The 22,787-nt window shown below is 39.9% G+C and overlaps 1 protein-coding gene across 1 annotated transcript in view; it reads right to left on the reverse strand.

Annotated features, from left to right (window-relative positions):
• The window catches only part of LOC148023285 (signal peptide peptidase-like 2), a 68,463-nt gene extending 48,227 nt beyond the window's left edge, over positions 1-20,236 (reverse strand). The window contains exons 1-4 of the mRNA XM_087696323.1: positions 19,836-20,236; positions 19,165-19,323; positions 18,962-19,073; positions 18,751-18,870 (exon numbers count right to left, since the gene is read on the reverse strand). Of these exons, the coding sequence (XP_087552449.1) occupies positions 18,751-18,870; positions 18,962-19,073; positions 19,165-19,323; positions 19,836-19,985 (541 nt within the window). The 5' untranslated portion in view covers positions 19,986-20,236. The remainder of the gene's footprint in view (positions 1-18,750; positions 18,871-18,961; positions 19,074-19,164; positions 19,324-19,835) is intronic.
• Positions 20,237-22,787: the final 2,551 nt, after the last annotated feature.

Raw genomic sequence — 22,787 nt, forward strand, 5'->3', positions numbered from 1 at the left:
CATCCTGACACCTGGCATTTTCATGGCGGCTACCTCTTTACCTTCAACACGGCTCCCATTTCTTGGTCAAGCCATAAGCAGGAGACGATGGTGGCTTCCACAGCCGAGGCTAAGTACCGAAATCTCTTCGATGGCACCACTGAGGCCATCTACCTGAGGAGTTTACTAGCGGCACTTCATTTTCCATGTGACTCTCCCACCATTGTCTACTGCAACAACCAGAGTACCATTGCCCTTGCCAGCAATCTGATCATTATACCACAAACGCGGCAAATGGGAGTCCACTTCCATTTTTCTAGAGAGTAGGTTGAGCTAGACACTATCCGCCTACAGTTTGTACCTACATCCAACAATTTTGCAGATATTTTGACCAAAGCGGCCAGCCGACCGGTTCTTCAGTACCTATTATCCAAGATCGGTTTGGATACATCCTCCCCTACTTCTTCAGCTTGATGGGGAGAGGGTGCTTCCCTCTTGCTTTCACTTCTAGTTTGAGAGGGGGCGGCTTTTACTCTTGATAGTGACAGTGATGCTGCTTACAATTTTTTGGCATTCATTCATTTATTCTTTTGTATTGTATTATGTACATTTGTAACTTCATCCGCACTGTTAGGATGATATGATTGTAACAGGGAGCTTGGGTAAGTGAACAATTCCCCTGCGAGGGCACTGTCCAAGTGGCACCGTTGCATTGCATTTTGTGTGAGCATGGCATCTTGCATCGCCCTTTGCATTACCCCATGCATTGGCATTTTGTTCATGTAAATATTCATCTATGTGTATTTATCCCTTTTCGGTCTTTTGGAGTGATCGACTCTGGATCCATTATATTCATGGCATTACCCATAGCAATCTCCAAGGCATTTTTTTTTTCCTTAGCTTGCTTGCTTACTTTGCTTGTCTTGCTTGCTTCACATGTTTGCTATATCCACACCTTAGCCTTATTATTCTTCACCCACACCCAGTAATGGTAGGGATAGTATGCTTGTTTTGTGAAGGTATTGGGTCTAACCATTCTTTATCATTCTCCCATTTGGGGCACGAATACTCAATAGGACGAAAGCTGATTTGAACCCCACACTTAATTCTAAACCTATCAAATTCTCGAAAAAAAAAATCCATAGCCGATTCCATCCGCCTTTGTAGGGCTTGGTAGACCACTGGGCAACCAACGTGCACCCCTTGTCCGATGCCTTGTCCTCTCTAGGATAATCACTTAGACTCCCTTGGTAAAATAACCATCGCCTATGTAGTCTTCGTAGGCCACTAGGCAACCGACACACACCCTTTGTCCGATACTCTGGTTGCTTTGGGGTGGGACACCTTGGGGTAAAAGATCTTTCTCATGGCACAGTTGTTGGGCCTGAGAGGGGGTATTGAGCTAAAAATGAATTAGCTTTACTTAAACAACCCCAAAACTTGCTTAATTAATGAAAAAACCTTGTTTATTTAAAAGAAACGCGATCTTAGAGAGTTTCTATGTCCCATAAGCACAAACCCACTTGGACGGGCCCAAACTTTCTATAAATACATTGCTATCCTCCATTCAGCCCTCAATCTCATTTTGCAGATTTCAGGTGTTTCAGCTTGCTGCCCACACCCCGTTCGCGGAGGACTTCTCAGCCAAAGCTGTCCATTGCTTTCTACATCAGTTGGCGCCAAATTTCCAGCCTCTTCTCGCAGTTTGGAGTTGATCCCAGCCAAGCGACTACTTTTCTTGCACAAACCTACTGCCGTACTGCCTATCACGTCATCTGTATCTACGTTTGGCAGTTTTCTCTCTCCTCCAGCTGTCGCCCAGCTTTTGCAGGCTATCCAGCCTACATTTGGCAGCTTTCTCTTTCCTACAAGCTGTCTTGCCTGCGTTTTTAGTCTCTCTCTCTCGTCACTACCATCTGCATCAGATTCAACTTCTCACAGCTACGCTTGTTGGTGTTCGATATCCGGAGGCTACCTTGCTGCGATTCGAGATCCATTCAAAGTACAATATACTCTCCAACTCATTACCCCTGCCCTGATCCTTGAGATACACGAATTCGAGGTTCAATATTCATTCACTGCACAGTGTGTTTGCTGCATGAGCACTGTATATTCAGCAATTATATCACTTCAGTTATTTTCTGTATTCATTGTCTCTGAGTTACCTTAACCCTAACCAAGTTCTTTTATTAGTTTGTGCTTTGTCGTACGATTGTTGTTTGTGTTTCTGTGTCAAAGTATTTCTTTACACTACCCTTCTTGGTACTCTACAGGTTTTAACACTTTTCTTCAACATCGGTCTTTCCACTCTATTGTACCTCCTCCCTTTGCATTACATGATTTCATCATCTTTGTAAAGGACACTTGGGCAAGTGAACAATTTTCCTACGAGGAACATTGTCCAAGTGGCACTTGCTACATGCATACTCATTGTATAGAGCACTAGTAGACGGATCCTAAGCTCTTTCCACCAGCAGTTTGTACAACACACCACCACTACTTCATTACCCTTCCCTCGTCATCAACACCCTCGAGTGGATGGGTAGCTTCCTTGTTTTGTGATGGGTTGAACCTAACTGTTCCTTCTTATTCTCAAATATGGTACAATTACTTAATCAACCACAAACCATCTCTCAATCATTTAAGTTTCTTGTGGTTCCATCCACATTTGCAGGACTTAGTAGACCACTAGACAACTGACAAGCACTCTTTGTCCAATGCCCTGTACTCTCTAGGGTAACTACTTCTGTTGAGAAACCACTTCTTGGATTTACACACTTCATTTGGGGTTTTGCACTAACAACCCCAAAAAGTGCTGGTGTCCACATTTATAGCCTCTTGAATAGTCCCAAAACATGCTTATTTAATGAAAAACCCTAAAACAGGACACAGATCAAGATAGTTTCTATGAAACCCTAATTTGGGAGGGTCCACCCTCATCTATAAATAGACAAGCTGCCCCCATTCAATCATTATCTTTTAAGCAGATTTTCAACCATTAGTCTTATTCCATGTGGCTGTCCAACCTTCACAAGTGCTGCCATCGCTCCTCCAAGTGCTCCAGCTTCTGGCAACTGCTCCCTCCTACTTGATGTCACTCCCATTGCTGCATTTGACACTCCATAATCATCGCCAACCTCCAAACAATCTCTTGAAACTTGTGCTTCATCTCCATCAGCCACGCAAGGTGCTCCACTCATGCATTTGAGCCCCAGTCCTCATCGTCAACTTCCACAAAGACTATACCTACCTGCATTTGTTGTCCTCCAGCCCAGGTGACGGCTCTCCCTCTTCAAGCGACAACTCCACATCTACGTTTGCAGCTTCTGGCTGCCGCCTATCTCCTCCACTGCTTTCTCTACTAACATCAGGTGTTTCAGCAATCTTTGGCCTCTGCCTTTGACAGTTTCCTCACCTTCGACACTCCAATTGACAATTTTCACAATTTTCTTCACGGATGTTGGTTAGCATAAAATGGAGCACGATCCTAGAATGTTTTAATGCTTTCCTTGCAATCGCAACATTTCCTACATATTGTGCAAGAAGTTAACCACAAACTACATTTCCACTCCCTTAAGCTTGATGGCAATCAGCGGCTTCGGATCATAGCCACACATTAAGCATAAATAGGCTCTAGCCAATAGCCGAATGCTTACCACTATTATAAGCAAATTCAATCCGAAGAAGGTAGCACTCCCCATCACACTATCTACGAAGATATATGCACACAACATATCCTCCATAGTTTGATTTTTCCTCTCCGTCTACCCATCGACCTCATGATGTTCTAATGATGACATAGAAAATCTTGTTTTCAATATTTAAAAAACAACTTGCAAAAAATGCCCAATGAGCTTAGGATCTCAATTATTGACTATCTCAACAAGCAAACCATGCCAAAAAAAGACCTAGTGCAATTGTTTCATATACACAAATTGATTCAAGTTAACCATGGGTTATGGATTCGATAAAGCTTGTTGATTTCAAAACGTTCAGCGATTTGTGGAGTGTTTTGAAAGATGCCCTTAGGTCTTCAAGCTACCTAAAGTTTATTTGTGATAACAGATCATGGATGGGACTTGATAAGATAATTTTTGTCTTACAGCATCTATTTCAGCACAGTAAAAATTTGAAGACGTTAAACCCTTTTAGTTTTGTATTTTAAAGCAAGCTTTGTATGAAAGAAGCTCAATTGGCTATCAACAAACTTCAAAGTTTGTGTTGTCTTTCTTATACCATATATTAGCGTTGTAGTCTAAAGGACTATAAAGGGAGGCTCACACTATGGGCACTCACGCACATAAGACTCAACCATAGTCTTAACATACAACCAATAAAACGTAGAGAGTAACTTAGGCCAAACTAGTGTTGTCCCTTAGACAGACATTAATTAATTAATTAATGCTAGTCCCTAGTGTCACCATTGACACTTATTAGCCAAACAATTGTCCCAAGGTAAAAACTGACATCAATTGATCACCAAAACCTAGTTGGCATAACTTATCACAACTTTTGCCTTGACACCCACATGCATCCTCGAGGTCCTTGGTCTGTTACTATAGCATAACTACCATGTGTAACATGTGCAAATTTTACCTTGCGCATTTGATTAATAACTTAATCAAATGTTATCCCCAAGATTAAAACATGTCAAATTTTCACATCCTTGTGATAAAAGAAATTGTGAGTAAAGCTATTATTGAATGAAACTATAACTTCTTGGCCTTTAATACAACCAATGATCTTGAAAAGGCAACTTAATTTATGGAGTAACCAACACAACTACTCGCATTAACCAACCAATCTTCTGATAAAAATTCAGAAATAATATAAGTATATGTGCTTGATGCTCAAGTTATCGGCAAGAAATTTGTAGGAGTGTCATGATGGATGGAGTGTTGGACACCTTGGCAGACCACTCTGGGTTGCAAATGGCCTAGCCAATTTAATTATGGATGGGCACATTTGATTTCAAGTAGAGTCTAAAGGATTGAAATTATTTCTTAAATTTATTTAATTCTAAAAATTAATTTAATGGCTCGATAATGCTGAAAAATGGATTTAGAATACTACCACTTGACCAAAATGCCCATGCAAACTGAGAAACGTTTTTGGGGCTGGGTCTCAACCATTTAGTCAATTTAAAGCCTGAGAGGGGGGGAGGGGGGAAGCTATTAGTCTGATTTTTATTGGGAATAAAGGCCCTCATTCCTTTTAAATGTGCTCGGATGTGAACACACCCTTAGTACTTGTACTTTCATATACATATCTATCTAAAAAACCTAAAGTGCTACACTCGTCATTGTACCAACAAAATCGTACTCATTTTCACTCTCTATCTCTCTCTCTCTCTACTGCTAACAATCCCTACGTGTCTCACTCGACCCGTCACTACAAACAATTACCTTCCACCTTCAGGCAATGTGCCTAAAGAGGAGAAAAGAATCAACTAAGTCTAGATATGTACAAAGCTGAAATACATATATCTATCCAACTCCCATCATCTGTCGACAATGAGCAAACCGCTCTGCTGGAAGACCCTTCGTGAGAAGGTCTGCAGGATTATCATCTGTACACACTTTGACAAGCTCAATGCTCTTACTATCAAGTACATCTCTAATGAAGTGATACTTCAACTGTATGTGCTTCCTCTTTGCATGAAAGATGGGATTCTGTGCTAGCATGATAGCACTCTGACTATCACAATGGAGAACAGGTAACTCTATAATGCCAAGCTCTCCCACCAGACGTGAAAGCCATAAAGCCTCCTTGCATGCCTCAGTGGCAGCCTCATACTCTGCTCTATAGTAGACAATGCAACACACTTTTGTAGCCTGGAGATCCAAGAGACTGCTCCTCCTGTGAAAGTAAACACAAACCTAGAAGTGGACTTTCTACAATCTACATGACCAGCATAGTCTACATCCGTAAAGCCAACGACAGATGCCTACTCCTTTCCAAAGCAGATGCACAACTTCTTTGTGCCTTTGAGGTATCTCATAATACCTTTCACTGCTTCCCAATGCTTTTTACCAGGGTTTTCCATGTATCTACTAACCACTCCCATTGCAAAGGCAATGTCAAGACGTGTAGCAACCATAGCATACATCAAACTACCAATAGCTGAAGCATATGGTATCTTGGCCATTTCAGCCGTCTCATCATCAGATGTATGGCTGTCCTCTGCACTGAGTTTCACATAGGGAGACAATGGAACCCTAATTGTTTTTCCCCCCTCTATATTGAAACGCTACAAAACCTTGGAGATATACTCCTGCTGAGATAGATAGAGTAATCCTTTTGACCTGTCTCTGAGTATTTGCATGCCAAGAATGTGATTTGCATCACCAAGATCCTTCATGTCAAAGCTGCCATGAAGACTTTGCTTCAGTGAGTCTAAGGCATGAGTATCCATGCCAGCAATCAGCATATCATCAACATACAGAACGAAGATAATCAGGCTATCATCCGCTGCCTTCTTAGTGTGCAAGCAGTGATCCACTTGACTTCTATGGAAACCTTGAGATTACATGAATGTATCAAACTTATAATACCATTCTCTTATTGCTTGTTTCAGCCCATACAAACTCCTTTTGAGTTTACATAACATCTTCTCTTTTCCTTTTTTCACAAAAACTTCAAGCTGCTGCATATAGATGTCTTCATGCAGATCACCATGTAAGAATGCAGTCTTTACATCCATCTATATGAGCTCCATATCTTCAACTGCAACCAAGCCCAAAATGGTTCTCAAGGTAGTCATCTTGACTACAGGAGAGAAAATCTCATCAAAGTCAACTCCATGTTCCTGCTTGTACCCCTTTACAACCAATCGTGCTTTGTACTTTGGTGAGGAACCAGAAGTAACCTTCATCTTGTAAACCCATTTGCATGGAAGTGTTTTATGCCCTTTAGGCAACTACAGCAAGTCCCAAGTTTTTTTTTTTCTCAAGAGATTCCATTTTTTACAACATGGCTTAATACCATTTCTTACTATCATATCTGTCCATTGCTTCCTTGAAGCAAGTCAATTCACCACAATCTGTCAACATGACATAATTAGCCACATCCTTCGCACCAAGAATGAATCTATCAGGTTGTCTAGTAGCCCTAGACGATCTCCTAACCCAATGATCATTGTTTGCTGGCTGTTGAGCATTTTCAACTTGCTGTCCTGGCATTTCAGCTTGCAAATCAGCATTAACAGAGTGCTGTCTTGGCTGTCCCTGCACATGTAGTGGCTCATTATCATGGTCAATAGCTGGCTGATCATTTCCAGCATTATTTTCTGCATTTACAGGTTCATTTACAGCAGTTATTTGCTGCTGTACAGCAGCCACATTTCACTATCCAAAAGGTGTTTATTCCCGGAATCCAACCCTACAGACCTCCTCAGTCTTTTCGGGCTGTTTATGCATGCGATCTTTCCGGAAGATAGTATCATTGCTGCGTACTACTTTCCTTTTCTCGGGATCCCATAATCTATACCCCATTTCACCCTCGTCAACATATCCTAGGAAAATGCATTCACAAGACTTTGGCTCAAGTTTGTTGCTTTTCTCTTTACAAATGTGCACAAAAGCCTCACAACCAAACACTTTTAGGTGTGAGCATATGAAGATGGTTTGCCCGACCACACTTCTTGGGGAACTCTCCCCTCCCAAAGACCTGTTTGGTGACCGATTAATCAAATGCACGGCTGTCATAAGAGCCTCTGCCCTAAACCATGGGGTAATCCAGCATGAGACAACATTGTACGGACCTTATCTTGTATGGTCCGATTCATACGCTCTGCAACTCCATTTTGGGGTGGATTATGAGGGGCAATGAAACCAACCTTTCTCCTCGGATAGGGTGGTAAATCCCCGATTACAACTTAATTACAACAGCAAACAATAAATGCAAATCTCAAAATACAAATTTACCTACTGATCTTGGACAATGCACACCCACACCCGATTGGCCCCAAAATTGACACCCCTTTCAGTATTTCTTTAGCTTTATTGAAGAAAAAGTTGATTTATAATGGGATTCTCCCAATCCCTTTCGGTATTTCAACTCCCCTTGCTGTCCAAAGTGACCAACAATTTTTCAATCTATTTTGCCCCTTGATTCGGGCACTCAATTGGCCTTCACCCACTTCATAGACGATGGAAATGCCCCAAATTCAATGGCTGGCTAGTCCTCCACCTGAATTCAGCTGAAATTCACCTTCAGCCTTATTGAATACAAGACTTGGAGCTTTCAATTTCTGACATGCTTCCCAAGGCTGCTGCTAAACCCTAATTTCTACTGTAAATTAGGGTTTACAACAAAGAAATTTGTAATTTCTCAGCCCCAAGGGTCCAAATGCTGAGATCTTCGGAGCAAGACTGTGAAATGGCTGGGAGATGAGAGGGAAAGCTGTAGAGAGAGAAAATTTAGAGTTTTGTCATGAAGAATGACTAAAAATCAGTCAAGTGCAGCTGCCGCCCTACCACAACAACATGTAGATGCAAAGAACTGAAGAAAATCAGTCATTTACTGTTGCTGCCCTACCTTAACAGCCTGTAGATACTGTCTCCTGCTGTTGATTGGTCTTCTTTTGTCACAACTCTATTGAAACAAAATTTGTATCCTTTTTCATTAATTTGTCTATATAATGATTTATTAAATTTGTTTCCTTTGCACTAATTAGATATAAAGAAAAGTGCATTGGAGCTGGCCACTGATGAGTGGTCACAAGTTATGGTAGACCCACGCGGTGGGTTAGAGAAAAGATAGTTCACACTTCCACCTATATGGCCCGATTGGGCACCTGCGACCAGAACTCACGCAAATCAGGGTTAGACTCGCACACAGAAAGGATTGATGCCTTGAAGTGTGGACTAGATCCGCTAGAACAGACAGTTACAATCAACAAGATGGCATGATCATGAAATGCTTGTACAATGTGCATGTGTGAGCTGAAAGCTTGAAATGCATATTTCTTTGCATAGGAAAGTCACATGAAGATTCTGATACCGTTTTTGCAATGTACACGGAAAAAGCTTTCATATGACACCCATATTGGGGGGGTCCCTAAATTTTAGGAGGTCCCTAAATTTTAGAAGCCTCGAATTAGCCTAAAAATGCTAGTCCTAAAAAATAGGGATGTCATTCTAAAAATAGTAAATTCTGTACTCTGACCGTGCTTACTAAATTTGGTTGTTTCTATTCTTAACAGTATTCAGCCCAAAAAGGAAGGCCATAGAGAGGAGACAAGTGTCAAGACACTTGTCACACAAGTTTCCAAGTGTCCCACCACTTGTCACATCTCATGACATGTGGTTGGACACTTGTCTTGTGCTACTCCACTTTCCCCTTTTGTACTAGCTCTTCCCTTTCCTATAAATAAGAGCTCGTTTTTCTTCATTCAGTATCATTTTTCTTTGTTGTAAACTCATGTACAACACCCACAGATAGCCAGAAACTGGCCCCATCCATCCCCATCATCATCCCCCACTTCTCCATTATCAAATTCCTCCATATTCCCTCTTCTATCACTGCTGTTTTACAGGACAGCAAACCTGTAAATTCATTATAGCACCTCCTTCTCGAGCTCTTTCTTCCATTTTAGTAACAAGAAGCAAGCCCTATTCATGTATTGTTGATCAACGATGGAGAAAGGCTCATTTCCCCTCTTTCTTCTCTCATACTATAAAGAAATCAGTTCTTATCATTGCATAATAGATAATGCATGTATGTTTGTACATCTTTGCATGATCTTGTGAGAGTGAGAATTACTTCTCCTCACTCTCAGGTTGATTGTAACTAAGCTCTTCCCTAAGGGACTTGGGTTGAGCAAAAATACATTCCTTCCGGGGGGGGGGGGGGGCGGTTTGCCCATCTTCAACCCTCAATCTTGTCTCCATAACTTTTACATTTTCATGGCTGTAATTTTGTGAAATGAAAAACCCTCAATCTTGTCTCCATTACTTTTACATTTTCATGGCTGTAATTTTGTAAGAATTTTTATTTTCAGCTTTAAGTGTTCATTCTCTTTTATATTAAATCTCGAAAACAAGCGAATATCATAATTGTTAAGCATACTACGTTGTTCAGGGCGTTTACATCTTTTGCCCCTTAGCTGCCTCAGAAGGTCCTCCAATGGCTGCAAATCAAACCAGCAATCTCCCCTCTCTCTCTCTCTCTTGCAAGCTGAATTTATAAAAATGCCTCTCCCCAGCATCTAAAAACGTTTTTCAATCTTGCATGGGCATTTTTTACAAGTGGCAACCTTCCCAAATGGTTTTTCTAGCATTTTTCATAATTAAATATTAATTTTCAGTCTTTAAATATTGAAAATTAATCTAATAATTATTTTAGTACCCTAAAAAATAATCTGACTGGCCAATAATTAAATTGGCTAAGCAACTTCCATTCCCGAGTATCTCTGTGCCATCTTTGGCCATCAGATTGGCGTTAGGTACCATTAAACACCGCTTCTCTAGTGTCACCAACTATATGGCCAAATGGATGACCTAGGCCAACTACTGGCACGAGATACCACCAAGTACCTGTGCGGCATAACTTATAGCAACTTTTGCCTTTGACATCCCGTCATTTCTTCGGGTCCCGGACTCATAAATTTACTTTAACCCCAGTTGCACCTCATATGTGCATTATTTACTTAATCATGTGATTAAGAATTAATCCACACACATATTAAGTGAGGTTTCAAAAATACATGTCCTCATAACAGGTAGTGTGCTCTCTCTTGATCCCTTCATTGTCACAAAATGCCTGAAAGGCTTTGGATACATATTCCCCACCATTGTCAGAGCAACACTTGAGTGTCTTATCAGTCTGATTTTCAACCAATGCCAAGAATTTTTTAAATTTGTCAAGCACTTCATCCTTGCTACGAATAGGGTAAAACCATACCTTTCGTGTAGCATCATCGACAAAGGTGACAAAATATTTCTTTCCCCCTAAAGATAATCCTGGCATCTGACATACATCGGAATGTACTAACTCTAGAGAAGAAGATTTCAACAAAAGAGACTTTCTATGAGACGTCTATGCATGTTTACCATAAACACAATGATCACAATGCTCAAAATCAGCATAACGAAGACAAGGCAAGTAACCCAAACGAGAAAGCACTTTCATTCGAGTTTAACTCATGTGTCCCAACCGTCCATGCCAAAAAGAAACACTTGGTTGCTCGATCACCGCAACAACATGATCACTAACACTAAATACATGGAGAGGATACAAGGTATCACTTTTACAACCTCTGGCAATCACTCTAGATCCCTTACAGATCTTCCATTTCCCATCACCAAAGGTGGTATGAAATCCGTCATCATCTAGCTACCCTATGCTAATCAAGCTCTTCTTGAGCTGAGGTGCATACCGTGCATGCCGAAGTGTGAAGACAGAACCATGCTGAAATTGCAACTGCACACGGCCAATACCTACAATGTCACATGTATAGTTGTCCCCAAGATGGACAACACCATGTCGACCCCCTGTATAGGCAGAGAACCACTCATGATGAGGGGTGACATGAAAGGAAGCACCTGAATCAAGAATCCAGGTATGCATGTCATCACTTGTATCTGCAAGTAAAGCATGTGCATCAAAGTGTGAAGAGACAAAGAGTACACCATTCCCACTGTCACCGTCATGAGTGACTACATTCACCTCTTCAATTTTGACACTAATTACAGCTGTTCCAAGGACAAATACATCACATTATATGAGAAGTCCCAAATTTTAGCTGCAATTTCTTACCCACATGCATAAAATTTAACACGCATGGTCAAAAGCCCCAAAATTTTCATGCTCAAAGCATTAACCATATATCTGAATTGTCTCTAACATGCATAGAATAGGCCAATTTTGCCAAAATAGAGCAATTTCAGTGAAACCCCTAAATTTCACTAACCAATCAATCCCAATTGCATTAATACATGTTCTTGAAAGCATATTCAGGCAAAATTAGCAAAATTTCACAAAATTTTGCAAAACCGCAAATTTCTCGGATCCAAATGTGCACCAATGTCAACCCAATCTGACTCAGCTAAACAGAATTTCACCAACACAATAAAAGCCCAAATTTTTATGGGTCCAATATTGAGAAATTTCACTCACATGAGCAAAATTTCAATAATTTTGGCAAAATCCCCAATTGAAATGCACACAATGTCCGCAATGTTTGATGCAGATGCCTCAATTTTGCATGGACAAAACTCAGTCTGGAGAAACCCCGAATTTCTGGGCCAAGATTGCACAAATCTGGCATTTTATGCTTGTGCCCGCTAACCTTGGTTAGAGGGAGAGGAATTTCAAAAAATTTGAAAGAAGAAAAAAAAATGGATGACGCGTCCGTTGACCCATTAGTCGTGCGCCTGTGAGCCCCACTGGTCCCGTCCTTGGCACGTCCTACTGGTCTCGTCCATCTTACGTCTGGCTACCATTGTAGACGTTGTTCGTCAGTCGCCACGCTGCTACGCTGGTCAATACCCCATCCGTCGTGCGATGCTACAAGCCTGCTCCTTGCTCGACTGGTTATCGCCCTGCACAGCAGGCCATTGCCTGCTCGCCCAGCCTATCGCACCACTGCCACACACGAGTTGGTTACTTGACTACCGCCCTATCGCCCAACTGTTAGTCTTCAATACAACATGTGCTGAACGAGCCTTGTGGCTCAAGCAGCTTGTGCCATGGTCTCGAGAAGCTCGCAAAATCTACACTTTGATACCAATTTGTAGTGATGGGTCGGGCGTGTCTCGATCCTCACCTGACCTGTCACTACAATTTTCCTGCTGTGGAGACATTCACAAGGCTGCCAACTACTCTAGGAAACCCTGGTGATTTAGGCGATAGCATTTAGGATGCTACTGATGCAAGTGACAACATTTAGTGTAAGTGATAGCAATTGGACACTTCCCCTGGCAATAGGCAACAACAATCTAGGTTGATCAAAGCATGCAATAGTCACTTTCAACCATTCCTTGCATGGAAATCAAAAATTTCTCTCTTCTCTAGCATTCTCTCACCTTCTCCAATCCCATTCTCAGGAAATCTCATCTTACCTCAACCATTTGGGGCAAATCTTGACCATATTTGGTGGACAGCAAAGGAATATCTACTATAAACCCTAAATTTCTACAAAAATTAGGGTTTAACCACCACCTCCGAACCTATGCCAATAGGAGAAGGTATCGTATACTGAAATCGGCCACCTTCGAACCTATGCCTATAGGAGAAGGTACCATACACTGAAACTAGCACCTACAATTGGTTGTAATGTCAAGGATTTCACATGCTCAACCAGCTTACCTCAACCATTTGGGGCAAATCTTGAACATATTTGGTGGACAACAAAGGAATATCTACTATAAACCGGCCACCTCCGAACCTATGCCAATAGGAGAAGGTACCATACACTGAAATTAGCACCTGCAATTGGTTGTAATGTCAAGGATTTCACATGCTCAACCATCCATTGTAAATTTGGGCCAGCATTTGGCCAGTTGGGGTCCAATTAGAGTAAATCCTATGTGAAAATCAAGGATCAAATTGCCCAATTTGGTAGCTAATTGTTGAACCAAAAAGGGACTTTTGGATTAGCCAAGGAGATCGTGGAATCTTGGCTTATAAACAATTCATTGGTAATTGAAGTTAAAGAAATACCGAAAGGGGTACCAATTTTGGGGCCAACAAAGTGTCCAATGTCAAGAATTATTAAGGTAAATTGTGTATTTCAATTTATGTTTATTTATCGATTATTGTAATTAAGTGCTTGATCAAGGAATTACCGCCCTCTCCAAAAAGGAAGGCCGGTTTCGTCCTGATTTTTGCTCTCAACTGAGAAATTACAGCAATATGTCATCATACAGTGAAGTGGAATCAAGCAATGATTATGTCTCTCTATATGGACACTCACATGGGGAAGAAAAAAATACAATGCATGATATTGGACAAGGCTCAAACCATGGACAGTAAGCCGAAAATCTTGTTGTTGGGCAAGATGCAAGGCCTTCAAGGCATAATGAGGCTAATGACCAGCAAAGTGAAGAGGAATTCGATGACCTGTTCAAGAATCGGATGAGCATAGCAGCAAATCTCTTTGCTGAATTGGCAAAGGATCCTCGATTCACCCGATTTTTGAATGCTCCAAAGAAGGACAGCAAGGGCAAAAAGAAGAAGTCATCTTCTACATCTTTGGGACAGCAAGGTGCACCGAAGGTAATGCCAAAGCTTTCACTTGAATCTCCCAAAGATGTAATGAAGCAAAACAATTGGTGCGTACAAGGCAAGGAATGAAAAAGCAAGGCCATCATGGAAGTGCCAATCCAATGGATTTTAGATAGCCATGCATGTACACTATGATGGGATAGCCAAGATACTTTGATAGAAGCATGATTTTTCATGCTATGATTGGACAAGGACCGCATATGGAAATGTATGGCACAAACCCCTATGGTATGCAGCAACCACCAATGCATGGTGTGCAAGGCCCAATGTATTTGGGTATGGTTGGAAATGTGCAAAACCCTATGTATAGCAACATTGGCTTGATACCTAGGGCACAAAGTAGTATGTTTGGTAATGTATCCACACCTTCGAATGCTTATGGGACTCAAGGAATAAGTACCGATCATGCAAATGCTCCCTTTGGTGTTAGTTTTGATGTAAATTCAGCAAATGCACCCATTTTGCAACAGCTAGTGAATGATAACTTGACACCCAAAGAGGTAGAAAAAGACTATGATGAGGGTGGAAAAGTAATGAATTTTGAGTCCTTCAGTGCTGCACAAGATAGGCTAAAAGCTTCGACTTTCATTTAACATGCAGTGGTGGTCCACTCTTTTGATGCAAGGTAGAGCACCGTCAACATGGGTACAATTCAAGCAAATGTTTGCATCGAATTGATTAACAAGTACCTTTGAGGTGGACACCATGACAACTTGGAATAAGTTGGATGCTAAAGAATGTAAGAATTTGGAATAATATAATAAGAAGTTTTGGGATGCATTGCTGCCTATTACTTCTTATCGCCCCATACCCCTTCGTGAAAAGTGAAAAAATATGTTTGTGGATTGCCAAAAGGAATTAGGGATTTTTGCATTAAATCCATCGTCTCTAGCATGTCTCGGCTCATAGAGACTACTGCTACAATAGATACTTTGCTGTGTGGAAAGGATTCAGGCTTCCTAAGGAGAGAGGAAAGCCAAATAAAAAGTTATTCAAGGCTGAGAAAAGGGGAGATCTGAAAATCAGCCTTAAAAGAGACCAAACAACAAAGAAAAAGCTTGAAAACATTGGCCCAACGTAGGGAATTGATGGCTGCAAATAAATGTTTCATTTGTGAACGCGAGGGTCACATTGCAAGGGACTGTCCCAATAGGCAGTAAGCTGAAAAATCGAAAAATCAAGGAGGTCCTAAGGGAAAGAAGCCCAAAACATCAATGGATTGGTGCCCAATGTTGTTAGTGACCAGCCCAATGATGATGCTATTGAGTTGTGCAAAGTATGGGACAAAATTAGGAATCAACGTGCATTGATTTTCTTTGATAATGGTACACAAGCCAACTTCATCTCTCTTGACATGGCAGCCCGTCTAAGCATAAGAGAGGATGAGATTGGGACCATGTATGTGGACAACGAAGAGTTCTTCATTCCTCCACTTGAGGGTTGTGAAAGACACTCACACTTGATGTGAAACTAAAAGGAAAATCTATCCCTATTGTATCTATAGTTGCCATTTTCAAAGTAATGAAAAATCATCTTTCAACGTACTTGGTTTTTACTAAGGATAAAGATGATGGTGAGAATATTGAGAATATGTCTGAGCTAGAGAAGGATTGCATGTCATTTCTGAAACTGTATGCTAATTGCTTCTCTCAGTCACTTCCAAGGCAACTACCGCCTGAAAGGCCTCAAGATCATGGCATAGATCTTATCCCTAGAAATAGCCTACCTAATAAGCCACCCTACAAAGTCAATGCATCCCAACAAGAGAAGATTATGAGTCACATAAATGAGCTATTAGAAAAAGGGCTAATTCACCCCAGCTCATCTCCTTTTTATTCTCTAGTGCTTTTGGTGCAAAAAAAGTATGGCTCATGGCGTATGTGCATTGACCATCATGCTTTGAACAAGATCACGATAAATAACCGGTTTTCTATCCCTCAAATCAATAATGTTATGGATAGATTGCAGGGGGCAGCCATATTTAGTCGTATAGATTTGAAAAGTGGATATCATCAAATACATATTAGACCGAAGACTGTGCCTAAGACAACTTTCAAGACATCTTTTGGATTATATGAACTTCTTGTCGTGCTTTTTGGACTTAGAAATGCTCTTGCAACAGTCAATCAAATAATGGACTACATCTTCGAGCCACATAGAGGACTTGTGAACACATTCTTTGATAATATGACAGTGTCTATTCAAAGAATGAGACAAAGCATAGAAAACATTATTCAATGAATTACGTAAGCATTGGCTGGTTATTAATGAAAAGAAAAGAGAATTTGTTTTGCATGAAATTCACTTTTTGGGGCATATTGTATTGACTAATGGTATTCCCAAGGACAAGGCAATACGATCATGGCCACCTTTGAAAAATGTGCATGAGATCTGCAACTTCTTGGATTTATGTTCTTACTATAGCAAGTATATACCTAAGTTCGCTGAAATTGTATCTCCATTGCCTGCTTTGCAATAGAAAATGGGCCATTTAGATAGGCAACAGTAGAATTTCAGCATTTAGATAACTGCAGATCTTGTGCTTATGTTGCCCGATCCAAGGAAATCAAACAATTAAAGATGATAGAATTTCTATAGCAAATATATACTAATGCAATATCTATTCAAAAAGATAGTCTATTTTGGATCTAAAATTATGTAATGATAGGTAGAAAAAAAAAGTAAAGGAATAGTCCAAAAAAAATTAAGCTTTAGGATAATGATCACATGTGACTCTCTAATAATGTTACAATCTTTATTTTTAATAAGACCTTACATCTATTAAAAAATCCAAAAAAAAATCATAAAAGAATATGACTTTAAAATTTTTGAAAAGTTTTTTAGAATTTTTTTAGCTCATTTATTATTTGAAAGCTATTTTTAAGAAAAAAATGAAAAGAGGATCCTCCTTATATGTTGTAAGGGATAAGGGGAGCTGAGTGTGAATGGTCTAGAGGGGAAGGGAAAACCCTAACCCAAAAAAAGCACCAAAAAAGGCCATCATGATATGGCACAAATAGGGGGGTTGGGTAACACCCGTCACCCAACCCCCTATTCGCGCCATATCATGATGGCCTATTTTTTTGTGGCCTTGAGGGGAAGGGGAAACCCTAACCCCAAAAAAGCATTTGAGAAACATGAGTTATGGATGCATCCAGTGGGTTTCTTGCAACAATTCTAAACTATTTCTCTCTATTATTTGATGTTTATGCTAACTGGAAAATTTTCAGCAAGGTTTGGGGCATATGGCATGGTTAGACAAAAATGGCTAATGTTGTGACTATGATGCCTTATGGAAATTCTAGTGCAGTATGCTTTTCCTTTAGCACAATGCAATGCAATCAAGGACGATTACAAGGATTTCAAGGGAGAGCTTTGTCATGGGGACGTGAAATTTTGAGATGTTTTAATATTGCCGATAACATTTAACTTCAAGCTATTGATTCAACTTCTTGTAACGAGGTCACACCTACTACAAAATTACCTCCATCACTTTCAACTGCAAAGGGCTTCTTGGAATCCAATATATTTAAAATCGGAACTGTAGTAATAGCTACCATAGGCTTTTCAAAGCTTTCTTTTTGGTTTGTTCTACATTTAAAGCCTTTTCCTTTCCCTTTAAGTTGATAAGTCGTGGGAACAACTATCTTGGCATAATCCTGAAATGAATCTACAATAAAATTCAGATAAACATAAAAAGATATGAAGCTCTTCTAGGATTCTTGGAGGTGGCCACTACATAATGACCTTAGCTTTTTCTAGAAACATCTCAATATCCTCTTTCCAAATCATATACCCTAAATACTTAAACCCTTCTGCAAAGAATTCACACTTGGATTCTTTGGCAAAAAAAAGAAAGAACTCTTAACAATTAAAACACTTTTGCAAATGCTCCAAATTTTATTCTTTACTTTTACTGGTGCCTTACTCCTCTTGCCACCGTTGAGTGACATTTTTTGCTATCTGCTTCTTTCTGTACACTCCTTTGAGCACACAAAAACCTTACTGTAATTAAATTGCCGTTAGACCAAAATGTATGTGTTTGCTCTTCAAGGCACCCACAAGCTCACTACCTTGAAAAAGATGGTGATATCCAAAAATCCTTTTCTGAAATCAAATTACTGCGACTCATGCTTGCATGTAGGACAGCCACAGGCTCTGAAATCCAATTACTGCAACTCATGCTTGCATGTAGGACAGACACAGGCTCACCCCCTTGAGAAAGTGGGTGATGTTCCTGCAACAAAACTATGAAACTGGCCGCGCACTATATATAAGGTGGGAAAAGATAGCTAGTTGGCTTAACCTGAGCCCAAGTAGAAAGCAGGGTCAACTTACAAGGCACCCAACCAGCAGAGTGCCCTGCATCACTAAGGCAGCAATAGACAGCCACCACAGAAAGCATGCCAGCTCTGTTATGATGACAAGCTATTTGTAAGCCACCTCAGAGTTGGATTTGAGATTCCCAAAAAGCCCAGAACCTACCTCATACTTCTGACTTCATTTCCACAGCTATAACACATCTTTGAGACAAATGCAAACCTGATGATCCAGATATCAAGGCAGACTGAACTGTTCCCCCCGCAGATTTGGGCAGTAAGACAGAGGGTATTGTTATATCTGTGTAAGTGTCAGCATCCGAACAGACCATCTTATACAGTTCTGTAAAAATGACAATAATCAGCTACATTTTAGGAATGCAGAAAATGGCAAGATAGCCCACAACTACTAAGAATTGAATAGTAGAAGCCACCTTCTTGATCATTGATTACAAGCAATGCTATAGCTCCAGCTGCTTGAGACTCTCGCGCTTTTTGGGTGAAAGTGCAATTTCCTCGGGCAGCCAAAGCAGCATATCCTGTAATCTGGACAAAACTAAGCAATGAAAAGTTAGTGACTCAAAAGCAGAGATATGTAAAAGAACGTTACTTCTCGGTCAAGGTAACTGGCAGAAACCTGAGTAGAGAAATTTGAACAGCTATCTACAGGATTTGCCAACACCAAAAATGCAGTTGTTGCCTCTGCTTTGCTTTTAGCCAATGTAGCACCAAACCTGGCGCTCAAACCCACCAATTCTCTGGTGGCTTTCCCATCTACTGAATAAAGAACTTTAACCTGAGAGAGATTACGATTGCTGTCTGAGTCACTAGAATGTGATGTCTCGAATACAGAAATAAAAGGAGTAAAAGGAATAAAAGGACAACACCCAATGGCCTAAAACAATATGCTGACATTAAAACTGCACGTCTTTACTATGAGGTCTGCAGATCAACAATAGTTTTGACATCACTAAAAACCACTAACAGAACAGAGCTTGACTTCAGTCAAAATAGCTGCCCACACTATGCCACAATGCATACAAGCAATCTCATATTGGAATGAATGAATCAAAACCAGGAAGGACAAAAACAATAGGGCACATTGGCATAAACATAAACTGCTGAAAACGTATCACGATACGGCAAATTCAGTCATATAATGTAGATAATCATAGAAGCTCGAGCAAATCCTTATTTTCTTTCAATCAAAGAGTGATAGCGGTGCTGGAAAATGAGATAGCTTGGGGCCATCGTTCCATTAATATTAACTAAGATTGAAAGATGGGAAAAGTTTGATTCCTCACTTACCAACTGGAATTTGTTATCGCATCCAGGCTGTTTGGGAGCGGCATCGTCATCATGAGAAATATCGTCAGCGCAGCAGGACTTGGCATAGGCGCAGTGCAGGAGGATAATTACAAAAGCTCCAGAGGCCAACCGGAGGTGAAATAAGGCCATGAAATCGCCTACGAAGAGAAGGACCTCAGGATGGCATCTATCGCAGGAAAACTGCAGACAGAGCCCCCCGTGATCTGTTCAAGGGAAACCCTAAACGCCGCGGTAGCAGAGACTACGAATCAAAAGGACTTCTTCGTCCCCAACGTTGAATTCAATGGCTGCTTCGTCTTCTGTCGGAAGCAATTTCTTCTCCTGCAGAAGACAATGGGCTGTGTTTTTTGTTTGCACAGATGATTCTTGGAAATGTTGATCCTTTTATAAACGTTCACCTTTCGTATTGTCAAATATTTTGTGTGTTGTTCCAAAATGAGATCATTATTTTGTTGAGCTCGTTTGAACGCTCTAGGTTACTAATCCTGTGGCAAATGGATATTAGACTTTTAATTACGATTGCTTATGATATTGGTTGACACTTTGTATATAGCAAGCTTAACTCATGCGGACATTGATTTAAGATCACCTAGTTAGAGGGGTTCGCATGTGTATATTTACCATATCTATAGTAATTATGATTTTCACATGAACACTAACCATCACTCATTATAATTGTTTAGTTATATCTATCTACCGGTGGCACAATTATAGTATTAGTCTACTAGTATAGCCAAGCATGCACTATTTGACTTTGTAAGCTACTTTTCTTTATGTTCTTATCTATGCTTTGTGTACATTGTATATAGTATGTAGAAGAAGAAATAAAAACTAATAAGAAAAAGTCTTGGCCTCCATCTCTCTTATTATGTCCTTGAGTAAGCTTCTCCTCATATGTATTATGTGTGTTCAGGGCAACAATTTGAGTAAGTCCCCCACTACATGATTCATGACATGGTATTAGAGATACATCACTCATGGAGATTGGTTCTAGAGGTTCTAATGATGAATCAGGAGCAAGGATTCAAGCAACCAAGCAATAGATAAGAACCTATCACATTCAGTCATTCTTTCCCTTGGAGGGTGTCTACAAAAGCACTAGAAGCAAGGCACAGCAAAAATCTCTAATTGTCATGAGATTTGGCTGATTCGGGTTCCCCTTTAGTATTACAAGATTGAGGACAACAATTTTGAGGTATACTATAATTTCGATTGTGTCAAATGTTCTCAGATACACAAGTTATAGATTTCAAATCTGTAAGTCCTGAGATGTTTGCAAATATAAGGTTTATTTGTAAACAGATTTTAGATTGTATACATTGATGAATAGTTTTTTTTTAATTTTAAGGCTACCTAGTTTATTATTACGCACTTCTAATGAAAGGTTACAGAAGACTTACTTGCTATTTACTACTCAATTTTGACATAATGCCTGAGAACTACGGAAACCCTACGATTGAGAATATAGACAATAACAACCACCCATCATGAAAGTTTTGTGTGATGAACTTCCTTATTGGAAAGGCATATATTAGTTTGTTTAAGGTGAAAAAAAGGAACCACAACTAACTAATCTTTTGACTACAAAAGAATTAAAGGCATAGAAAAAATGGAATGCAAAAGATAAAAACGTAATGTATTGATTGTTTGCGGTCATTAATAATACTATCTTGGGGTATATAAACAATGCAAAGAGTTCATGTGTAGCTTGGACCATCTTTGAAAATATTTTTCTAGTAAACACAAAGGTGTGAAAGATTCAGTTCAAGCAAGAGCTAAATAATTTTAAAAAAGGAAAGATGTTTGTAAATGAGTATGTTTTGAAGATGAGAAGCATTATAGATGCTTTGGTAGTTATTGGTGCGATCACTAGAGCAATATGTGCTATTTTTCATCACATAATCAATGTACAAATGCGTTACTATAGGAATCGCTCATATGTGTTGCTTATGTGATGCAATCAATGATGGCATCACTTGTGTCGTGATGGGCATCGAATAAGCCATGTCTATCATTTTAGCATCCCTGAATGACATGCAAGCACGTCATTACGGGCTCACTTCAATGCTTCATTCATGCGATGCAATCAACAATGGCATCAGTTATGCCACAACAGGCATTGAATAAGCGATGTCTATGCTCTCTCTCTCTCTCTCTCTCTCTCTCTCTCTCTCTCTCTCTCTCTCTCTCTCTCTCTCTCTCTCTCTCTCTCTCTCTCTCTCCTTCAATCACACACCCTCTTCACTCACTCCCTCACTTAGACTATCTCCCTCCTTTTCTCTTATGAGGTAAAGAAAGGATAGGGGACATATACACATGGGTTGCAAGTAGTGATGTTGTAGATGAATTTGCAAAATGTGTTTTTAAAATATTTGTTTCTTTCTTTGTTGCTATTTCTATGCATTTATGTAAGGTAGAAATGAGTACATACAATGTAGAAATGATTGTGTATTCAAATGAAAAACATATAAACGATTGGCATTTAATATATAAACAGATGTGCCTTGATGAATTCCAAAAGGAAACACATATCTAGGATATAACTCTCCATTAAAGACCAAAGAAACCAATTGAGGAGGTTATTTGCATAACTGCATTTATGAAATCAATGCAAGCATGTGTAGCACACTTGAATAAAGAGACCAAGAGATTACAACTATAGGCATTAACAAAGAGTTTGGTGAAAGTCATAATGAGTCCACAAAGTCTTGTTGCATCTTACTATGTATGTAATCAATGGATTTGGTTGCCCAAAACACCTACACAGGTATATCCTTTAATTAGGGAATGGTTGTATATAGAGGATTTTTAGCAAATATATAGTTTCCATTCTACTATCATGAATGTATAGAGCCATACTAATTTACCATGAGCTAAGACAAAGACTCAAGGGCAACTACTTGCCTCTCCAACAATGAGAATGACCACACC

This window comes from Lygodium microphyllum, chromosome 16 (genome assembly GCF_053477565.2).
Source record: "Lygodium microphyllum isolate KBCC chromosome 16, Lygodium_microphyllum_v1.1.10, whole genome shotgun sequence".
NCBI classification, from domain to species: Eukaryota; Viridiplantae; Streptophyta; class Polypodiopsida; order Schizaeales; family Lygodiaceae; genus Lygodium; species Lygodium microphyllum.